Source organism: Myxine glutinosa, chromosome 13 (assembly GCF_964187855.1).
Source record: "Myxine glutinosa chromosome 13, kmMyxGlut1.1, whole genome shotgun sequence".
In the NCBI taxonomy this organism is placed as follows: Eukaryota; Metazoa; Chordata; class Myxini; order Myxiniformes; family Myxinidae; genus Myxine; species Myxine glutinosa.
The window spans coordinates 45,050,114-45,074,145 of NC_136273.1; the positions used below are offsets into that span (position 1 = coordinate 45,050,114).

The 24,032-nt window shown below is 42.1% G+C and overlaps 1 protein-coding gene across 1 annotated transcript in view; it reads left to right on the forward strand.

The window, feature by feature from the left end:
- The window catches only part of LOC137438890 (uncharacterized), a gene marked incomplete in the record, with an annotated part of 494,558 nt that extends 471,294 nt beyond the window's left edge, over positions 1 to 23,264 (forward strand). Inside the window, 5 exon segments of the mRNA XM_068134344.2 lie at positions 207 to 480; positions 890 to 996; positions 16,722 to 16,793; positions 22,570 to 22,785; positions 22,980 to 23,264. Coding sequence (XP_067990445.2) covers positions 207 to 480; positions 890 to 996; positions 16,722 to 16,793; positions 22,570 to 22,785; positions 22,980 to 23,123 — 813 coding nt within the window.
- Positions 23,265 to 24,032: the final 768 nt, after the last annotated feature.

Below are 24,032 nucleotides of genomic sequence, written 5' to 3' on the forward strand. Positions count from 1 at the left end.
CTGTCACCTGTATCATACTATCTAACTTGTATCACTCACTTTCTCACTGTATCAGTGCTTCATGTTATTGTTATTGATTCAACTCTTCACTATTCATGGAATTCTTCGATCGGATATTTCTAAACTCGCAGTGTTCTTGTATTCTCCTTCTTCTTCTTCTTCTTCACGTAATGGCCATCTCCCATATTTTTTGGACAATTCCTTAGGGACATCCAGGTGACTCGATAAACCCATTATCCAGGCAAGATGAAGGACGTTATAAGCGGTCGGTGGATGGGAGCTTACCATTCGCTGAGGATGATGGCCGTTTAGCCGAGCCCAGTTTCTACTCTGACTACATGGATGGCATGGAAGAAATATTTGCATCGCTCAACTCGCTGAAGCTGGAGGTCGAGACAATCAAGCATCCGATGGGCACCCCAACCAATCCAGCACGCACGTGCTATGATCTCCACCTTTGCCATCCTACTTTCCCTGACGGTGAGCTGCTCGGCACCTGCTTGTTTTATTCAGGCTTGGCATTCCAATATCATCAATATAAGCTGATAATCCTGAAATCCCAGGTTCAAATCCCACACACTATGTTGATTTGTCCAGTGTTTCGTAATGTCCATTGAATTCATTTAAAATAATATTATTATCTCCTAATGTTTTGTATGTCCTTCTCCTTCTCCATGTTTTGTATGTACTCGTGCTTCTGTAAGCTTTAGATCAATGTTTTTGGGGGTTTGGTTTAAGATCCCTGAAATAAAACTGACCGAGCACGATGTTCAAGAAATAGTTACGGGGTGCTTTTTCTCCTGACATTAAAGCTAATATTATTGACCATTTCTGGACTTCTTTGAGGATGACCTTAAATCTGATGAGTTGATCTATTTTGCATCTCCAGGAGAGTATTACATTGATCCCAACCAAGGCTGTTCCGCTGACTCTTTCAAAGTCTTCTGTAACTTCACAGCCGGGGGTGAGACCTGTATCTCCCCCGACCTAAAATCGGCAAGTTCATGCTCTGCACACTCAGAAAAGAACACTCCATATGCCGATTATCTTTTCGGTCTCTTCATATTTGTTTACCAAATGTTGATCTTCCTTTGCCTCCTCAACTCTGGTTTATTTTGCTCTCATACCATATATATAAAGCTTTCTAACTATTTACTCACATAAATATTTCATACTTTCTAGGTGGTCTAGAAATCTGAAAACTTTGCATATTGATATAAATCAAAGCCACGATTCTGTCCACCTTTAATGAAATAGACACAAAACTGTGTCTCTATGTATCTGTAAACTAAAATATCCATAAACAGAAGTCGGCCAGTTCAGCCTCCCTCCCACTCATGGGGAGTGTGGGGCTCACATGTGGTTTTCTCAGACCCGCTTCACAACCTCCAACCCTGAGGCTGACAAGCCCTGGATAACTCCATGACCCGATGGGTTGCTGTGCAACCATGGATGCCAGTTGAGGTAACTAAATATAGCAGGGTCCTCGTGCCCACAATCACGTTACCTTACTTATGATTTAGTTATCCTAACTGGGGAACTGCACTTTCGACTTCCCACCCTGTCCACATAATGTGGTCGAGCGAAACCGTAAGAAGGAGGTCGGCTATCTGTTGCAGTGAATTCATGGGGTAAAATTTCCTGTCTATTTATTACATATTACTCTGATTCTGCAACTGGACCTGACGGCATCAGCCCACGGGTCCTAAAATCCTGTTCTTCCGCTCTTTCACTCCCTCTCTCTGTTCTCTTCACCCTCTCTTTTGCTCAAGGTCAACTGCCATCTGCTTGGAAATCAGCCAACATCACCGCCTTGCACAAAAAAGGTGCAAAAACAGATCCTAGCAACTACAGACCAATCAGCCTTCTCCCAATTATCAGCAAAGTCATGGAATCCATCATTGCTTCGGATATGAAATCTTTCCTCTTCTCCAATGGCTTGATCTCTGATCATCAATATGGTTTCAGACCAGGTCACGCTACTCTGGACATGCTGCTTCTGCTGTCTCAACAATGGATGGAGGTCCTCAATGCCAAACAGGAAATTAGAGCTGTCTCCCTCGACATATCACGTGCCTTCGATACGGTTTGGCACCCCGCTCTGCTCACCAAACTCTCCTCCTTCGGTATGCATGGAAATCTCCACGCATGGCTGGCGGACTTCCTCTCTAGTCGTAGTCAACATGTGGCCCTGAATGGGTTTCTCTCATCTCCTCTTCCTGTTCAGGCTGGAGTTCCCCAAGGCAGTGTTCTGGGCCCTGTGCTTTTTCTGGTCTTCATCAATGATCTCTCTGACTCTCTTGAAAATCCTCTCTATCTCTTTGCTGATGACTCCACTCTCTGCCGCTCCATTCCTCATCCCTCAGATCGGCAGTCCGCAGCCTCCTCACTCTCTGCAGACCTGGACCAAATCACAGACTGGGCAAACAAGTGGAACATGTCTTTAAATCCTGACAAATCTCACACTCTTACGATGTCTCTCCGAAAAGACCGACTGGACAACCCTCCCATCTACTTTCTGAATAATCCTCTCCAAGAAGTTCTGTCACTCAAGCTGTTGGGTCTCACTATCTGCCATGATCTTTCCTGGGAAAACCACATTTCCAAGCTGGCCTCCAAAGCCAGTCGCCGACTGGGCATCCTCCGTCGTGCGAAGTCCTTCCTTGGCACACCTGAGCTCCTCACCACATACAAGGCTTTCATCCGCAGCTCAATGGAGTACTGCTCTCCCCTCTGGGCTGGTGCTCCAGCCTCACACCTAGCTCATCTTCACGCTGTTGAAACCAAAGCGTTCAAAATCATTGGAATCTCCCGTGATGACGCTATCTCCGAGGGCCTTTCGCTTAATCACCGCAGGCAGGTTGGTGGTCTTTCCGTCTTCTACCGACTCCTCTCTGGCCTTGCTCCCCAGCTCTCTCTGGGCTCTGTCCCCAAAATATTCCTGCAGGTCGCACAAGATCTGCCTGCAACCCTCTTATGGTTAAACTGCCAAAATCAAGACTCTCTGCTCACCTTCACTCCTTCATTCCTCTTTTCTCCCGCCTCTGGAACAAACTCCCTCACTCTCTTCAATCCCACTCCTTCCTCCAGGTCTTTAAAACGGCTGTTCACCACCATCTCTTATCTTCCCCAATCCAAAACCTTGATCTTTTCTACCCCTGCTAATTTCACCCCAAATCCACTTTTTTGAGGTGACTTTTGACTTCTTTCCTGGAAGTTCTTGGTGTCCTTGCGTTTTATACCTATCCTGCCTCCCCCCAGGCCCCCTCCCTCCAAAAACATCTCCCGATGTCCCTGCTCTCAAATGTTGTGTTTGTGTGCTTCCTCCCCGTCTCTCCCCATCTTGTCGACTGCTCCCCTTTTTATATACTTTGTTTGCTTGTTTGTTTGATTTGTTTGTTTGATAAATGTTAGCTCTTTCATGAGCCTCGACTCTGTATACAAAAAAAAGAAGAAAAAAAGCCATGTCGAACGAGTGGTGAAAAACGACAATCGAGCAGGTTGGAAACAGTTTACCAAGGATAAAGACATGTATTTACAGGCAAATATTCACAAGCACATGGAAAAGCAATTATCCCTTTAGTGCAGAAGAACCCCTTAGACATTTTTAGCATATCTACACACAAGACAGGCACGCCTCAACCACTCCAGAAAAATTAGAGAGAAAGAGTGGGGGAGAAAGAGAGAGAGAGAGAGATGAGTGATGTGTGGTTGCATCACCAAATGTTAGAGGTGGGTGTGTGGGCGTCGGTGCGGTGTGTCTAGACTCTAGAGGGTCGTTTGGCGGTGTGTCTAGACTCTAGAGGGTCGTTTGTGTGTGTGGAACCACTGCGCCCCAAGGATCTTGTGGCTACTGTTCACTCTCTTGGTATCTTTGCCCAGCGCAACTTGTCTTGCCACTTTCCCACACAGGCAGGAAGGCAGGCAGGCAGCAATAAGGCAATTTTGGGTCTTCTCTCGAGCATTGGTGCATCAGTCAGAGCTGTTCGCTGGCATGTCTTGGCCTTTTATAGGCGTTCGGTAAGGCGGGGCTTCGGGGGGCAGGGGAGCTAGTTGATGCCCGTTGTTTGTTGGTGATTCAGTTGGTGCCCGCTCATGTCGCATCTCCATTGGCTCTCATTTGTGGCAGTATGAAATACATTGTGTTCCTTACTTGCTGTTCTACACCGTGGGTGCAGCTTCTGCATCTTGGTAGTGCAACCATGGTTTTACAGGAAACCACCTTGTCAACGATGGCAACACTAACATGGCTCTGAAGAGGTGTTTGTGGCATAATGTGTGTGCTGTGATACAGATTGCGTTGTGTGTATCGTTTGTGCTGTGGGAAGGTGCAAGGGGAAGAAGGATGGAAAAAAGGATTGAAATGGATTGAAGACGGAAGGGATTGAAATGGAATGAATGACGTTGAAGAGGGGGGGTTTTTTTTTTAAAGAAACTATGGTGTTTGAGAGGTTTTTTTAAAGGAAAGGGTGAGAGATTTTATGCAAGCACAGGGCAAGAGAGGTTTGAAAGGGAAAGGTTGAGGGATTGGGATGGATAGAATGATGCATAGGGGGATTTCAAGTGGGAAATCACAAAGGTATAGAACCTGCTCAGCACATTTTCTCACTGATAGGCCAGATATCCATCTGGACCTGAACCAAAATCAAATCGGCTTGTTATTTTCACCTACCCAACATGTCCACCGAGTTTTGGCCAAATCCTTACACAACGTTTTGAGATATCGTGCTATGTATGCATCGTTTCTAGCCCCATCTCTTAATGGTGAAGATTCACTTAAAAATTCTGGTATCTGGATCCAGATCCATACACATTGTGTTCCTTACTCTTCTGTGTTCCTTACTTCACCAAAATATAATCAATTAGTCCTTGTTACACACCCAACCAATCCACCAAGTTTTGTCCAAATAAGTCCATAACCTTTTGAGATATTCTGCTCACAGACAAACATGGGTGAAAACATAACCTCTGTCCACCTTCGGTGCTGTGGTAATAATAAAGTTATTGTTTATTTTGATAGTTCTGATAAATTTATAATAACATCTTTATTTGACGAATTTTCCAAATGTAATACTTATCATACCGTCTGTAAACATTAAGGGCCGAATTTACGAAAGGCGCTTTGCATGTGTATTGCTAACACATGACAAAAACATCGTTGTACTCGCACAGCTAATTGCCGGTCTAAATAACAATTTACGAATAGAGATAAACAGCCGATTAGGTGTGTGCATGTAAACAGCCAATTAGCCTGTGAAACACCGCCCATATCTCCAACATTCAATTCATATGATGCACTTGCATAGAATCGCAGAGTCACCGACAATTGTCGGAGGGGATTCAGCGCATTGTTCCTTATCGTAGGGTGATCCAGGTCATCTTGCACTAGATTCAGCAGCCAATGAAATGATTACTTTGAGAGTGTAACTCCAGACAAATTTGATATTATCATACAGTACTTCTTCATAGCCTGGTGTTGGCTTAGCGGTTAGGGTGCCGGCTTGGGATCCTAGTATCCTGGGTTTGAATCCCGGTCGATCGCTGAATTAACGCCAGGAGGGTTGACTCAGCCTGTCATTCATCTGAGGTCGGCAAATTGAGTATCAGTTCACTGGTAATTCCCTGTGTGTCGCAAGAGGTGACTAACAGGGTTGGCGGGAGGAAGGGCATCCGGCCATAAACATTGCTTCAAAAAAGAGGGTCGGGGGGGGCCAAGGTGCCCGAAAAAGGCCAACCCCTGCTCTGCGGGGAAATATGGCCTCCAAAGGTGGTTCATACAGTACTTCTTCATTGCATCTATCCTCGAAGATTCTCGATGCATGTCGGCAAACTGCCATATTATATCGTCTTCTGCCTCCTCTTGAGCTAATTCAAGCACTCCTAATGCATCCATATTCACCATCCCACGTAAACTACCAATTACAAGCCGTGCAATGCTTGCTTCAATACCTTAAACACACTCCAAAACATGACCTCGCAGTGTGTAAAAGTTTATTTGTTATTTAAATGTTTGTGTTGAGGTTTGATCACGCATTAGACAATCACACTTCGGCAATTTGCGACCAGCTTTGAATGGGTAATCTTCATACAATTAGTGATTCGACAAGTATCTAACTTCACACCACTTTTGTAAATTCGGTCCAAAATATTTACTAATTCCTACAACTGTACAATGGAAAAGGAAATTAAAGGAAAAAAAATTACACCGTCCGTAAACGACAAAAAAACCACACAGACACCTCTTGAATCATACCACCATGAACCTCAAAACACCACAGCCCTAAGTACCTTTGAGAACCATGCACTAGAGTAATCATGACTGCGCAATATCACACGACATGTATTTGTTGTCGGTTACGTGACCGACCCTCTCTAACCAAAGATACACTGGTCGACTTTTGTTTGCAAATATTTTCGTTTATGGCCGTTTAGGAAAGATTTTGAGTTTTCCCTGTAATTTTTGCTTCAAGATACATCAGCATGCGAAATTGCAAACAAATATTTGTATGAGTGAGTGAATCAATGAGTCGTTAGAAAGAGACATGTGTACAGTGCCTTCAGAAAGTAGTCCCATCCCTTGACTTTTTCACATTTTTTTGTTACAGCCTGAATTTAAAATGAATTAAAATTGAGATTTTTTTTCTCACTGATCTGAAAATAATACCACATAATGTCAAAGTGGTTTTTTTTTTTTGTTTTTTTTTTTTACAATTTTTAACAGAATAATTAAAAATGAAATACAGAAATATATAATTTACATAAGTATTCAACCCCCTGAGTCGATACTTCGTGCCTTTGGCACCGAATACAGCTTCGAGTCTTCTTGGGTATTTCTGTATCAGCTTTGCACATCTGGATTTGGGGAGTTTCTCCCATTCTTCCTTGCAGATTTTCTCAAGCTCTGTCAAGGTGAGTTGGCAGTGTCAGTGAACAGCAATCTTCAAGTCTTTTCACAGATTCTCAATGGGATTCAAGAACATAAATCTTCACCACAGTCTGTCTGAGGTCTTTTGCACTCTGAAGCAGGTTCTCCTCAAGGATTTGCCTGTATTTGGCTCAATTCATTGCTCCCTCTACCCTTACAATTCCCCCAGTCACTGCCACTGAAAAGCATTCCCATTGCATGATGCTGCCACCACTATGCTTCATGGTAGGGATGGTGTTGGATGGGTCATGAGCTTGGTTTCAGTCAGACATAGCGCTTTGCATTTAGGTCAAATAGGTCAAAATGATCCCGGTGTGTACCCCGGTTTAGAATAGGTACACCGTATCCCTGCGCATCGTAAGAGGCGACTAAGGGTTGGCGCCAGGAAGGGCATCCGGCCATAAAAACATTGCCTCAAACAGGGAACCATGATTGTCATGGGACCCGCAAGGCTAGCCCCTGCTCTAGCGGGGAAAATGGCCTTAAAAACGATCATTCATTCATTCATTCATTTCGGTCAAATAGTTCAATTTTCGTCTCACCAGAGCACAGAATGTTTTGCCTCATGCTTTCAGACTCTTTCACTTGTCTACTTGCAGATTCTAGGTGTGCTGTCATGTGCCTTTTTCTTAGGAGTGGCTTCGGTCTGGCCCCTCTCCCATAAAGCCTAGATTTAGGAAGTGTTGCAGAGATTGTTGTCCTTCCGGCAGGTTCTCCCATCTTAGCCAAGGAACTCCGTAGTTCTGTAAGAGTGGTCATTGGGTTATTGATCATCTTCCTGACCAAGGTCATTCTTACCCGGTTCCTCAGCTTGGTCGGGCCGTCAGCTCTAGGAAGAGTCTGGGTATTTACATATTCTTTCCATTTCCTAATGATGGAGCTCACTGTGCTCTTGGGAACTTTCAACACGAGAAATTGTTTTATACGCTTCCCCAGAGCTATACCGCCTAACAATTCTATTGTTGGGCGGCATAGAACCTGCCGGAGTTCTATTAACCCCGGGGACATAGGCGGAATTCTAACAATCCACAGTTGGGCACAGAACCTACCAATTCTATTATTATGCAGAGTTCTATGGACAGTTTTTGGACTTCATGCTGGAGTTTCTGCTCTGGCATGCACTGTCAACTGTGGGACCTTATAGTATATAGAAAGGTGTGTTTCTTTATAAATCATGTCCAATCAATTGAATTGGCAACAGGTATATTCCAATTAAGTTGTAGAGACATATCAAGGATGATCAAAGGAAATTGGATGCATCTGAGCTCAATTTGGAGTGTCATAGCAAAGGGGTTGAATACTTATTGACTCAAGACATTTCAGCTTTTCATTTTTAATTATTTTGTAAAATTTTCTTTAAAAAAAAAATACACTTTGACATTATGAGGTATTATGTGGAGATAGACTACAAAAAAAATCCTGAATTAAACCATTTTTTATTTCGGCTCGAACAATAAAATGTGAAAAAGTCAAGGGGTGTGAATACTTTCTGAAGGCACTGTATTGTATGTACACGAGTGAGGCATATTTGCAAGCTGAAGCAGATGCTGGGGTGCATCCTATGCACATACATAAGTTATCAGAATGTTCTTTATTTCACAGTTTATACCTACAGTAATTTTTATGTTAATAGGTCAAAGGTTGTCGAACAAAACTATTGCTGACATTCTAGTGGGATGTGAAGCAATGCTTTAAAATGCAGGGAATAATAAAACAAAAGTTTTTTTTCTTCCTTTATGTCTATATGTATGTTTCATCATCTACCTAATCTTTATCTACCTTTGTCAAATGCAGGTGAAGTTGCATTTGGACAAATATAAGTTTGTCACTTGCAGCCTGACCTGTAGTTTTGATAAATTTGGAATGTTTAATATCCTGACAATCATCACGTGTCTTATGATCATGATGTCCTCAAGTTTGTGCACTTACTTGTATTGGAGGAAAATAGAAAACTTTACATTGAAAGTGCTGTCATAATAGGTCTGATTGGTTAGCTTTGTCCTCCTGATGAATGGTGTACACAGTGATTAATTGCCTTGCCTGCGCAACTACAGGTCGAAGGTCACAAGAAACTCATTTTGCAATAAATGTTCGTTTCCCATTTATCGTACACTTTCTAAAATCCAATCTCACCCCTCCCCTCCAAATCTTCACTATCACCCCTCCCCTCCAAAACTTCCCCATCACCCCTCCCCTCCAAATATCCCCCCTTGCCCCTCCCCTCCAAATCTTCCCCATCACCCATCCCTTTCAAATCTCCCTCCTTGCCCCTTCCCTCCTAAACTCCCCCCACACCCCTCCCCTCCTAGACTCCCCCTCACCCCTCCCCTCCTAGACTCCCCCCTCACCCCTCCCCTCCAAATCTCCTCCATCTACCATCCCTTTCAAATCCCCCCCCCCCCCTTGTCCTTTCCCTCCTAAACTCCCCCCTAACCCCTCCCCTCATAAACTCCCCCTCACCCCTCCCCTTCAAATCTTCCCACCCTCATTTCTTCTCCATTTCCCCCCTCTCACCCCTCCTCCTCAAAGCGTCCTCCCCGCTTCTTCTCCCTTCCAACTCTCACCTCCATCTCCCCCAACCTTCTGCCTCGCTCTTCCCACTCCTCAAATAACACCTCACTGTGCCTCACACAATCACCATCAAACCTTTTGTCCGCCCCATCCTTCCCTTTCTCCGAGATATTCTGAAATCTCTGACACACTGTCAACAGCTCTCCCGACCTCTTCCTCCTCTTCCACATCTTACCCTACCCCACCCCCCCCAACCCCCCCTGTTCTGTATCCGATACTCCCCCTTCCTCTTCATTAACGGTATGGACCTCAAACATCTGGGGCCTTCGCTCAAACTTGACTGATCTCTCCATACAGGTTGCTTCTGACAAACCAGACGTGATCTGCTTAACAGAAACTTTCCTCCTTCATGATGTCTCTGATTCCTTAGTATCTCTCCCGGGTTACTCCCTCCTCCGGTATGATAGACCTGAGCCTCGTCCTGGAGGTGGGGTTGCTATCTTTATCAAAAATTCTCTTCCTCACTCACCCTGCACTGCCCTCTCTCCACCTCACCCCCAGGAAAACCTCTGGCTACGGCTTCCCCTTCGCTCCCACCTTTTGTTCATATGTGTGTTGTACCGTCCACCAAACAGTGATGACTCCATCTACATCTCGCTGTCTGATAATATGGACCAACTTCTATCTACTCATCCCAACTCTCTCTTCCTCATATGTGGTGATTTCAATTGTCACCATGCCAGTTGGCTGGGTGTGGGTACCTCTCTCACCAGCCATGGCTCCTCAGCAAAGGACTTCTTTGACTCACTGGGCCTGACACAATCTGTCAATTTCCCGACCCGGATCTCAGTCAACGGAGCATCTTCACTTCTGGACTTGGTTATGACTGTCTTCCCTGCAAATGTCTGCTGCTCTTCTTCTGCTCCAATCGGCTCATCTGATCATGTGCTTGTTAAAGTGGACATCTCTCTGACCATTCTCAGAGAGCCTCCTCAGCGTCGTCGAGTCTGGCATTTCACTCAGGCCAACTGGCACAGTCTTCAAGCAGCCATCAATCATCTGGACTGGTCTCCCATCTCTACCGCCTCTGACATCAACTCATCCTGGGAATTCTTCCAAAGTAAATTGCTCTCTCTCATGCACAGATTTATCCCATCTCGTCTTCAGTTGTCATACCCTTCCTCCCGTGCATGGTACACGGAATCTTGTGGTGAGGCTGTTGCCCAGAAACAACTTGCCTTCATCTCCTGGAAAGCAAATCCAACAGAAGGAAATCTCATTTCCTTTCACAAAGCCCGAAACAAGTGTGTGTCCACCCTCAGGAGAGCCAGGAAACAATATCTCTCCGTTCTCAAGACCGCACTCTCTTATCTGTCTCCCTCTTCCAAATCCTGGTGGCGTCTGGTCAAATTTGTTTCTGGTGTTTGTTCCCCCCCCCCCCCCCCCACATCCCCTCCCTTACCTCAAACGGCTACACAGCTGACTCCGCACGTGAAAAAGCTGAATGCCTCAACTCTGTGTTTGCCTCCAAATCTTGTGTCCCAAACCCATCCCTCTCTGTACCCAGTCGTACCCAGCTGCTCCTGGACTCTGTGTCCTTTCCTCTTGACAAGGTGGAAAAGTTTCTGTCAACCCTCGACTCTGATTCTGCAACTGGACCTGACGGCATCAGCCCACTTGTCCTAAAATCCTGTTCTTCCGCTCTTTCACTCCCTCTCTCTGTTCTCTTCACCCTCTCTTTTGCTCAAGGTCATGTGCCATCTGCTTGGAAATCAGCCAACATCACCGCTTTACACAAAAAATGTGCAAAAACAGATCCTAGCAACGACAGACCAATCAGCCTTCTCCCAATTATCAGCAAAGTCATGGAATCCATCATTGCTTTGGATATGATATCTTTCCTCTTCTCCAATGGCTTGATCTCTGATCATCAATTTGGTTTCAGACCAGGTCACTCTACTCTGCACATGCTGCTTCTGCTGTCTCAACAATGGATGGAGGTCCTCAATGCCAAACAGGAAATTAGAGCTGTCTCCCTTGACATATCACGTGCCTTCGATACGGTCTGGCACCCGGCTCTGCTCACCAAACCCTCCTCCTTTGGTATCCATGGAACTCTCCACGTATGGCTGGTGGACTTCCTCTCTCGTCGTAGTCAACGTGTGGCCCTGAATGGGTTTCTCTCATCTCCTCCTCCTGTTCAGGCTGGAGTTCCCCAAGGCAGTGTTCTGTGCTTTTTCTGGTCTTCATCAATGATCTCTTTGACTCTCTTGAAAATCCTCTCTATCTCTTTGCTGATGACTCCACTCTCTGCTGCTCCATTCCTCATCCCTCAGATCGGCAGTCTGCAGCCTCCTCACTCTCTGCAGACCTGGACAAAATCACTGACTGATCAAACAAGTGGAACATGTCTTTCAATCCTGACAAATCTCACACTCTTACGATGTCTCTCCGAGAAGACCGACTGGACAACCCTCCCAGCCACTTTCTGAATAATCCTCTCCAAGAAGTTCTGTCACTCAAGCTTTTGGGTCTCACTATCTGCTATGATCTTTCCTGGGAAAACCACATTTCAAATTTGGCCTCCAGAGCCAGTCGCCAACTGGGCATCCTCACTTTGTGCGAAGTCCTTCTTTGGCACACCTGAGCTCCTCACCACATACAAGGCTTTCATCCGCAGCTCATTGGAATACTGCTCTCCCCTCTGGGCTGGTGCTCCTGCCTCACACCTAGCTCGTCTTCACACTTTTGAAACCAAAGCGTTCAGAATCATTGGAATCTCCCGCGATGAAGCTATTCCGAGGGCCTTTCACTTTCTCACCGCAGGCAGGTTGGTGGTCTTTCCGTCTTCTAATGACTCCTCTCCGGCCTTGCTCCCCCAGCTCTCTCTGGGCTCTGTCCCCCAAATATTCCTACAGGTCGCACAAGATCTGCCTGCAACTCTCTTATGGTTAAACTGCCAAAATCAATACTCTCTGCTCACCTTCACTCCTTCATTCCTCTTTTCTCCCGCCTCTGGAACAAACTCCCTCACTCTCTTCAATCCCACTCCTCCCTCCAGGTCTTTAAAACAGCTGTTCACCACCATCTCTTACCTTCCCCCATCCAAAACCTTGATCTTTTCTGCCCCCTGCTAAGTTCACCCCAAATCCACTTTTTTGAAATACCAACTTCTTTCCTGGAAGTCCTTGGTGTCCATGTGTTTTATACCTCTCCCACCCCTCCCCCCCCCCCCCCCTTCCCACGCCTCCTCCCCCCAAGCCCTCTCCCTCCCACACATCTCCCGATGTCCCTGCTCTCAAATGTTGTGTTTATGTGCTTCCCCTTCTCTCCCCATCTTGTCTATCACTCCCTCTTTTTATATATTTTGTTTGATTTGTTTGTGTGATAAATGTTAGCTCTTTCATGAGCCTCGATTCTGTATACAAGTTTATAGCTGCTACAAGATTCAAACCTAGCCTAGACAGCTCAGAGGGGAGTGTGCGCACTCCTCGACTATGCTGGCAGCCCTTTTGAATCATTAATAACAATTCTAAGGCATTTTGGATTGTTCCGTTGGAATGCTGAGAAACATTTGCAACATTTTTATTTATTTAAATATATACACGATCACATTTTGCAAATATCAGGGCTGACAAGGCACTATTTTTCATTTTTGAGAACACGAACCCATTCTTAGGCCTCAACAAAACTTTGTTGGTTTATCTTTTCATGCTTCCTGTATTTGTTTATTCACCCCTAAGCGGACGTCAGACTGGCTGGGGGGGGCTTATATTCTGGGTGCTGTCCATGTGTCCCTGTGTCTGTCCGCAGCCGCTACTTGAAAATGACTGGACGCATTTCATTTTTTATTTGGCACATGTATGCAATAATATGAGCTTGAGGCCTATCAAATGAGTTTGGGAACAGAGCCAATTTGCAAATTGGGGAAATTAATTTTTTTATTGAGAGTAGTAAGTACGGGATCGCGTGTGGTTGTGGAACTATTATTTATTTATATATTCCCTTTACCATCTGCACGACCAAGACACAACTTTTAATTATTTATTTCTTTAAATGCATTTTACCATCACCACTACCAACATACAACTTTGAATTATTTATTTATTTATTTCCACGTTACCATCACCACTACCAACACACAACTTTTAATTATTTCTTTCTTTATTTCCACGTTACCATCACCACTACCAACACACAACTTTTAATTATTTCTTTCTTTATCTACACTTTACCATCACCACTACCAACACACAACTTTCAATTATTTATTTCTTTATTTCCACGTTACCATCACCACTACCAACACACAACTTTGTTATTTATTGCTTTATTTCCACGTTACCATCACCACTACCAACACACAACTTTTAATTATTTCTTTCTTTATTTCCACGTTACCATCACCACTACCAACACACAACTTTTAATTATTTCTTTCTTTATCTACACTTTACCATCACCACTACCAACACACAACTTTCAATTATTTATTTCTTTATTTCCACGTTACCATCACCACTACCAACACACAACTTTGTTATTTATTGCTTTATTTCCACGTTACCATCACCACTACCAACATACAACTTTGAATTATTTATTTCTTTATTTCCACGTTACCATCACCACTACCAACACACAACTTTTAATTATTTCTTTCTTTATTTCCACGTTACCATCACCACTACCAACACACAACTTTTAATTATTTCTTTCTTTATCTACACTTTACCATCACCACTACCAACACACAACTTTTAATTATTTCTTTCTTTATTTCCACGTTACCATCACCACTACCAACACACAACTTTTAATTATTTCTTTCTTTATTTCCACGTTACCATCACCACTACCAACACACAACTTTTAATTATTTCTTTCTTTATCTACACTTTACCATCACCACTACCAACACACAACTTTCAATTATTTATTTCTTTATTTCCACGTTACCATCACCACTACCAACACACAACTTTGTTATTTATTGCTTTATTTCCACGTTACCATCACCACTACCAACACACAACTTTTAATTATTTCTTTCTTTATCTACACTTTACCATCACCACTACCAACTTATTTATATATTTAGTTATTTAAATGTAAAATATACATGTCCATTTTAAGGTGCCGTTGGAGCTGGGTCCTCAATGAGGACATGCATCCTTGTTGGTTGTTTTTTCTGATCGTATATCTCTATGATCCAGCTGTTGATTATTTGCATTATTGTCATTGTTTTATTGTATAACCTATTCACTCTTTTACCCTCTACATGCCAACCTAGGTATGAATTCAAATCTATCCCTTAGGTTCCAGTATGTGAGGAAACTTGTTTGAGATGCGCTTTATTTATTTAATTGTTTACGAATGAAGCTCTGTGTTTGACTCGTATAATGTAATGAAAGAATGGAATGTTCAACAGAAGCAAATGTAAGCTTAGCTTCACATGCCACATTATGAGCTTTGCATTTGAACGAATGCTTATTCAACAGAGCAAAGTTCGATATTTTTTATGAATAAGAAAAGTATTGAAATGTGTTAAATGCTGTGTGATAATTGCACATTGTTGTGCAAATGAATATTCATCTTGTGGTCTTTTAACCATTATTTAACATATTCCATTGGTTTTACTCTCCACGCGGGCCGTCATAAGAACGTGCGCTTTCACAGCTTATTACTTTGCGTATCAATTATTCTGAAATACCTGAGCATATCTCTAAGTGCTTTTTTGTAAATGTCATGCAAGAAATATTTAGTTGCCCTTTCATTGCCATCCTTTGTTGTATCATCTCGGATGTTTCAGAACGTCTATTACCCCGCGCGTGAAGCGAAAACCAGGTTGAAGCAATGAGTTCACTTTGTCTGTCTGTCTGCAGACGGCAGTATATGGTTGAGGAACGACTTGATTTCAATTGAATGTTATATTTTGAACACCGTAGAACATGAATCTGAACACAAACCTCCAGATCCGCAGTACTTTGGCTCTGAATTTTACAAATTGTACAGAATCATGTCCCGAGCATGCATACACAGAGAGGAGTGAGATCATATTTATACTCTGTCTGCCTGTCTGGCAGTCAAACAAGATTGCAAATCATTAGAACCAGGAAACATACTGTTTTCAGCGACGTCATAAAGGACATACCAACGGGCACAAAAACTAGTTTAACGTGTTAGATAGGTTGGTGTAAAAGACAGTGTACATCAACGGCGGTAAACCTCCCAATTTTTTTTTGTTCTACAACCTTTATTAAAGTCATTCTTTTATTCCAATTTAATTATATACTTGAACACTAGAATACAAATTGCCTGTTTAGCCCTTTCAAAAACCTCCAGTTTAGCAGTACTTGGACAAAATATTATGCAATTTTACACCATCTCAACCAATCAAATTCTCCGCTCTTGAGATTCAGACAAAATGGTGGCTCATAGGAAAATATACATCGTGCTCGAAATTGCAGAGCAATAATTTGAAAGACCCTTCCCATGTCCTTTTCTCAAGATTGTGTGGAGTAAGGTGTTCAATGAACTCTCGAGTAGTGTCAGGTTTTATCAGCAGGTTTGTTGCCGAACGGATGATGAAAAATAAAATGCGGTTGATTTGATTAATTTCATCATTTAAAATAGTTGTCAAACGACAGTTACAAAAACAGCAGGTTATTTTATGTCAATCAATCATTCACTTTTAGTGTTTATTGATCATGAGTTTACTGATCGACCCTTCTATCTGTAAAATGACACCCCCTATTGGGTCTTCAGTGCTACTTATGATGACGTGTCCTGACTAGGCACATTACTGAAGTTATAAGTAAAATTTATCTCTGCACCAGATGATTGAAACAACAATTTGTATAACTGTCAGTATAACAGGGTGATGCACAGGTAACGCACTTACCTTTGAGCTTTCTAGTCGAAGTTTGATTCCGACCCAACTATAAACTCTCTGATTGGTGCTTAGCTAGCAGAGGCCAAATTTACATCAGAGGCCTGTCTAGCTAGTTTGTGAAAGACTTGGGCCAAAAAAAATTCCCAGTCGACCCTACAAGAAGGTGGGAATAATTGGAGCTGTTAAAGTATTCATAATAGTAGTCGTAGTTGTAGAAGTAGTGGTAGTAGTAGTTGTTATTTATATAGTAATCAAGAACATTGTGGAGATATACAGTAGCTGTTAATTTTATTTATATTCTTCCAGTAGCTCTGCACAATATTTTTTATTTTTTTTCAATCCTGTTTATCTTCTGACAATGGATTTTGTGGATTCTTCTTATTCTTTCAGTTGCCCTTGGACACGTGGACTAAGGGAGCACAACCAGATCTGTGGTTCAGTGAATTGGAAAAGGGCAACATGGTAAGACCACGACTGAAGGAATTGAGAGATTTTGTTTTCTCCTGGATCAGAAATACATCTCAATAAACATGTTTTAGAAATTATGAGATTGATTATCTTACTATAATTCACCAAATGCCCATCCGTCTGTCTGTCCGTTCGAAGGTATCGCAAAAACGGCTGAACCGATCGCAACGATATTTTGGGTGGGTAATCCTAGGACCCACTGGAGTAAAATAGGCTATATTGTTTTTCCAAGTTTTCCAATTTTCCAATTTTCCAGTTTTTCCAAACACAGTGGAATAATATTTACCGATATGAACAGTGATGTGGCTTTTGTTGAAATTCTACGTACCAGGAGAGAGTAGATTGACTCCTGACGAACTCTTCTTATATAAACGTGCGGCTCTGAAGTAACACGGCAGCGTGTGCAAAGCGACTTAGAAACAGGTGTAGCGGCCGCTTCCGTGTTACAGATTCGGCGCGCACTCCACACATAAACGTGTGACTGAGAAAGACGTGTAGTGGCCGCTTCCGTTTTGCAGAATTCAATCTTTTTTCAAAATGGGCGCAATGTACTGTTCAGATTTTGATGATTTGCGTGTGATATGATTTAACGGGTGTTTACATAAATCGTTTTAAATAAAAAAGCCTTCAATTTCTGATATTTTGCCTTTTCATTTGGGCCTCCCAATTGAAGCCCCCGCCCGTAGGGTGGGTACCGTTGCTCGTTATTTTAATACATTAAGCCGAATATTAATTGTCGTAATTTCTCAGCCGTATATTACCGACGATTTCTTTTTTAAATTAACATGTAATTTGCCCTCGAGGACTTCCTCTCTGTAAGCCAAATGTACATTTCAAAGCACTGCTTCATTAAGCCCTATTTCGTTAGGTTTATAACAACATTGAATCGTCATCTGTGTGGTCATCTGTTTGTTAAACCCTCAACCTCAACCTGAAAAATTAGTATGATGATTTGCCACTATTTAGATTGTCGTTTGTTGAAGGTAAAGACCTCAATACCATTGGCATCTCCCGCAATGAGAAGTGCAAGGCCTAGTGCTCTCGTATTGCAGATTGGTCAGTGGCCTCTATTTTTTTTACCTCCTCTGCTCTGGTCTAACTCATTCTGCTGTCTCAACCCTTCAAACGTCCCCATCTCCATGATGTATGCCTTCCAAGCATCTCCTCCTCATGAAACCCCCAAAATGCAGGCTCACTGCACACCTAAACTATTTTGTTCTTCTTTCTCAAGTTTATAGAACTGCCTTGCAGAGGCTGTTCAATCCAACTTTTCCCTCCAGTGTTTCGAGCAGGAGGTGCACCACAATCTCAAGTCTTACTCCATCTCGACCAGCAATCTCTTGTACCCCCATTAACCCAACAAAACCCAACCCTCTTTTTTGCAAGTCAGTGGTTCCTTTCCTCCTCTCTCCTCTTTCATTATTAGTTCATGCCCCTGCGTATTCTGGATAACTTTTTCCCCACTGCACCAATCTCAATTTGTTGCCTTTTCACCCCCTGTCACCTCTCTTTCCCTGAGACTTGATAATACAAAAATAAGCACAAGTGCCTATAATATATATATTAGTGCTTGGCCGATATCGATACCAGTAATTAATCGGCAGAGGCAGATATCGGCAATGTTTTGGTAATCTGCACCGGCCGATTGGAGTCAATGTAGAATGTCGATTAAAGTACTGCACCCAAAAACCTTGAGTAGCTTTCACCCTTGTTTAGGCCGAATTTCAATAAACAAATTTAAAAACAACCTTGCATTATAGACATTTCAAGGACATGTGCATAAACATTATTCTTTATAAACACCTGGCAATTGTCACGCGATGGGTAAAAAGATTGGCTCGGTGATTTGGAAAACATGTTAAAAACGGCAAATGGATCAAAAATCGGGTGTTATCAAATTTATTTTGCTTTGAAACTCACAAAGAGAAACAACATACCTTTCTAAAGCACACCTGATTCATATAAATCAACTAATTGCTTTAGAAACAGCTGCACATATACATAGTAAAATGCCATAACTCTTACTGTACTCCACTTCCTGGCAAAGTACGACTTGACGTCATACGTTCTAGGAGTGCATCAGTTAATTAATTTTTCCCATTTCAAAGGCGGACGGACAGTATTTTGGGCCCCCGAGCAAAAGGATCACATTTCACAAGCAGTATTTCACAGCCCAATGATAACACATTATCTTGAAGGTACGATATAAGTACATACTGCATTTCCACTTCAGTACATACTGCTTCCTCCTTCCTTCTTTCCTTCCTTCCATGTAAGTTCTGCTTCATAAGGATGAAGGTTAATGTTTTGCTGAATAATTGCGAAGTCCAGCATTATTTGGAATTATTTTCTGATTCACCCACTTCATTAAACTTTGTCGATCGATTTACTTGCTTGGTGAACGTTTTTTTTTTTTTACCGAATCCCTTTGTAACCGGAGACTCCCTGTACTGTATTTGTTTCATTTCATTTTCTATCCATCAATAACTAATAAAATGAGCACACGTTAGCTCATCATTTGCTTAAAAATGGCAGGGTGCTCTGCCATTCAATGCACACATTGATTAAAAGAGAATTTAAAATGAATCGATTTCACAGCCAGTGAATAATGTTAATCCATCAATTGCGACATGGCACCGACATGGTATCCACTTCATGAATGCACAATGACGTCATTATTTATCACTTTATAATCGGAATCAGTACACAATTGGCAGATTATTTCTTTTCTAACCTGTGATAATCAAATCTTCTAATCAGCCGATATATATATATATATATATATATATATATATATATATATATATATATATATATATATATATATATATATATATATATATATATATATACATATATATATTATATATATATATATATATATATATAATATATATGTATGTATATATAATATATATGTATGTATGTATGTATGTATGTATGTATGTATATATTATATATATATATATATATATATATATATATAATATATATATATATATATATATATATATATATATACAGTGGGGAGAACAAGTATTTGATACACTGCCGATTTTGCAGGTTTTCCCACTTACAAAGCACGTAAAGGTCTGTAATTTTTATCATAGGTACACTTCAACTGTGGAAGACGGAATCTAAAACAAAAATCCTGAAAATCACATTGTATGATTTTTAAGTAATTAATTTGCATTTTATTGCATGAAATAAGTATTTGATCACCTACCAACCAGTAAGAATTCCGGCTCTCACAGACCTGTTAGTTTTTTCTTTAAGAAGCCCTCCCATTCTCCACTCATTACCTGTATTAACTGCACCTGTTTGAACTCGTTATCTGCATAAAAGACGTCTCCAGACCGTCTCCGACCACAAAGACCGCAAAGACCGACCGCAAAGCCGTCTCCAGACCTGTCCACACTCAATCAATCAGACTCCAACCTCTCCACAATGGGCAAGACCAGAGAGCTGTCTAAGGACATCAGGGACAAATTTGTAGACTTGCTCAAGGCTGGGATGGGCTACAGGACAATAGGCAAGCAGCTTGGTGAGAAGGCAACAACTGTTGGCGCAATTATTAGAAAATGGAAGAAGTTCAAGATGACAGTCAATCTCCCTCGGTCTGGGGCTCCATGCAAGATCTCACCTCGTGGAGCCTCAATGATCATGAGAAAGGTGAGGGATCAGCCCAGAACTACACGGCAGGACCTGGTCAATGACCTGAAGAGAGCTGGGACCACAGTATCAAAGAAAACCATAAGTAACACACTACGCCGTCATGGATTAAAATCCTGCAGCGCACGCAAGGTCCCTCTGCTCAAGCCAGCGCATGTTCAGGCCCGTCTGAAGTTTGCCAATGACCATCTGGATGATCCAGAGGAGGAATGGGAGAAGGTCATGTGGTCTGATGAGACCAAAATAGAGCTTTTTGGTTTAAACTCCACTCGCCGTGTTTGGAGGAAGAAGAAGGATGAGTACAACCCCAAGAACACCATCCCAACCGTGAAGCATGGAGGTGGAAACATCATTCTTTGGGGATGCTTTTCTGCAAAGGGGACAGGACGACTGCACCGTATTGAGGGGAGGATGGATGGGGCCATGTATCGCGAGATCTTGGCCAACAATCTCCTTCCCTCAATAAGAGCATTGAAGATGGGGCGTGGCTGGGTCTTCCAGCATGACAACGACCCGAAACACCCAGCCAGGGCAACTAAGGAGTGGCTCCGTACGAAGCATCTCAAGGTCCTGGAGTGGCCTAGCCAGTCTCCAGACCTGAACCCAATAGAAAATCTTTGGAGGGAGCTGAAAGTCTGTGTTGCGCAGCGACAGCCCCGAAACCTGAAGGATCTGGTGAAGATCTGTATGGAGGAGTGGGCCAAAATCCCTGCTGCAGTGTGTGCAAACCTGGTTAAGAACTACAGGAAACGTCTGATCTCTGTAATTGCAAACAAAGGTTTCTGTACCAAATATTAAGTTCTGTTTTTCTGATGTATCAAATACTTATTTCATGCAATAAAATGCAAATTAATTACTTAAAAATCATACAATGTGATTTTCAGGATTTTTGTTTTAGATTCCGTCTTCCACAGTTGAAGTGTACCTATGATAAAAATTACAGACCTTGACGTGCTTTGTAAGTGGGAAAACCTGCAAAATCGGCAGTGTATCAAATACTTGTTCTCCCCACTGTATATATATATATACATACATGCATACATACATACATACATACATACATACATACATACATACATATATATATATATATATATATATATATATATATATATATATATATATATATATATAATCGGCTGATTAGAAGATTTGACTATCATATCATACACATAGATATCTCAAAAAAGTTAGGGAATGGATTTGGACAAAACTTGATGGACCAGTTGGGTGTCTTGATGGACCAGATTCGATTTTGGTGAAGATCTGAGTATGGATTCGGATATGAGAATTATTTAATTATTTAAGTGATTCTTCACCATCGGGAGATACGGCCAAAAACGATACATAGCAGGATATCTCAAAAAGTTACGGATGGATTTGGACGAAACTTGTTGGACAGGTTGTGTGTGTGACGAGGAAGAATTGATTCAATTTTGGTGAAGATCCGGATCCGGATCCAGCTCGTAGAATATTTTAAGTGATTCTTCACCATTGAGTGATATGGCCAACTAGGCGGAGGTATGCTCTCTACTGAGTGTCGGTCTCGTTGTTTAAGTGTTTACAGTTAATTTTTTGGCCTAATAAATGACGAAATATAGAATAAGCATGATTGTTTGATTTAAAAGGTGAAATAGTTGGTGAAATGTTCACTTTGTTCACCATAAAATAATGAAACCCTCTGCTATAATTAATGTATTAGTCTTTTGTATGTATTAAGATCAATTGCCATCTACATGTAAGATATGCAAAAATAGCAGAAGTTTGGCACTTCCTTCCTCCCCTGTATGCTGTGTAAACTCCCTTTGTCTCACCATCCTCATTTCCTATCCCTCACAATAGTCTACCTTTCCCCTTCTCTCCTTTTGAACTTCACGAAATTCCCCTTTTTTCTCCAATCTTCTCCCTTCTGTTTCCTTCTCATTTATTCCTCAATTGTCACCGTATCTCCTCCCACCATTCGTCACCTTTACTGACATAATGTGAAGATGACCCCTTTGGGTATGGAGTACCCTTTACAGCTGATTTAGCTTTGGAACACAGCTGATATATATCACAGTTCTCACTTTATTTCTCCTCTTCTTGATGTCCTTCCAAGCTGACTTACAGTGACCAAGACAGGCGTCTACTGGGCATCGTGCAAATGACCTTCCTTCGTCTGCTCAGCTCTGGTGTGAGGCAATCCTTCACATTGTTGTGTCCTGAGGGTCCAAAAACGGGTACCCGGCGTGCACCGCGCTTCATTGGAGCCAATGAGGAGGAACTTGAGCCGATTGGGAGCCCATTCTTACAGATCCTGCAGGATGGCTGCTCTGTGAGTGCTGTGTCTTCTTCTAAATGGCAATAACTTGAATGCTAACTCAAAAAATAAAAATGTAAAACCAATAACTTATAACACTTAACCTTACACCTTCCAAACATGTATAAATATGTATAATATCTCTATTGATGTGTTTACTCATCGTAACATGGCTAAATAATCATTCTGCTTCTTTCCCTATTGTACAGAGGAAAGGGGAAGAAGGACAGATGGTGGTGGAAGTCAATACACCCAGAGTAGAACAGCTTCCTATTGTGGATGCGATGGTGCAAGACTTTGGGCACAGGGAGATGTTTGGGTTTGAAGTCGGTGCTGTTTGCTTCCGGGGATAACAGGCCTTTCCCTGGTTCTCACATCAGAATTAAGGCCATGCTGGGTTAGGGTTCAACATTTGGAAGAGGGAAACAAATATCTGCATGGGAAAACGGGACTCCACAGATTATAGGGTTTATATGGTTGGGATTGAGTGGGTTGGGGACAAGAAAGTTGAGGTAGGACTACTGGAGTTTGGATGTAAAGTTTGGGGTTAAAGGGTCAACTATGATGCAATTTATATATTTTTACTATTTGAAATGACCTTTTCTGAGGCCAGAGTGATAAACCACTGACCTCGGCCAAACCGGGCAAGCAGACCCGCCACCCACTAAGACTGCATGATCGTTGCTGCTCCCATCAGAACCAGCCAGAATCGAGGGAAGACCCAATTGTCCCTCAAGACGACACAAGGTCTAACATGGAAGGGAAATGCCAGAGCAAGTCCTTCTGGCAGTCGCGCCAGTGATTGATGTCATCGTTTTTCAGAACTTAGCCTTGGTGTTCAAAGTACGTCCCAGTTGAGAATTATTTCTTTTCACTTTTCAATTATCCTCAAAAAATATCTGTTTATACCAATCATGCTTGGCAGCACAGTTTTGCATAATAATAATTATTGTAATTATAGTTTATAATTATTATTATTATTATTGGGCATTTAAACCACTCATTCGTTGTTTATTACTGTAAGGGACTGCTGTTGCCAAGCTCAGCACATAGATGACCCATATAGCTGCCTAAGAAGTGTACAAGAGAGTTTGATGGTGCTTTATCTTTGCAAAAACATGCATATATTAATGGTGCTGTTTGTTTTTATATATGTATTTTAATGTGTGAGTAAGTATTTTTATTGTAATATATTTCTTCTTCTTCTTCCTCCTCTCTCTCTCTCTGTCTCTGTCTATGTCTCTGTCTCTCTCTCTCTCTCT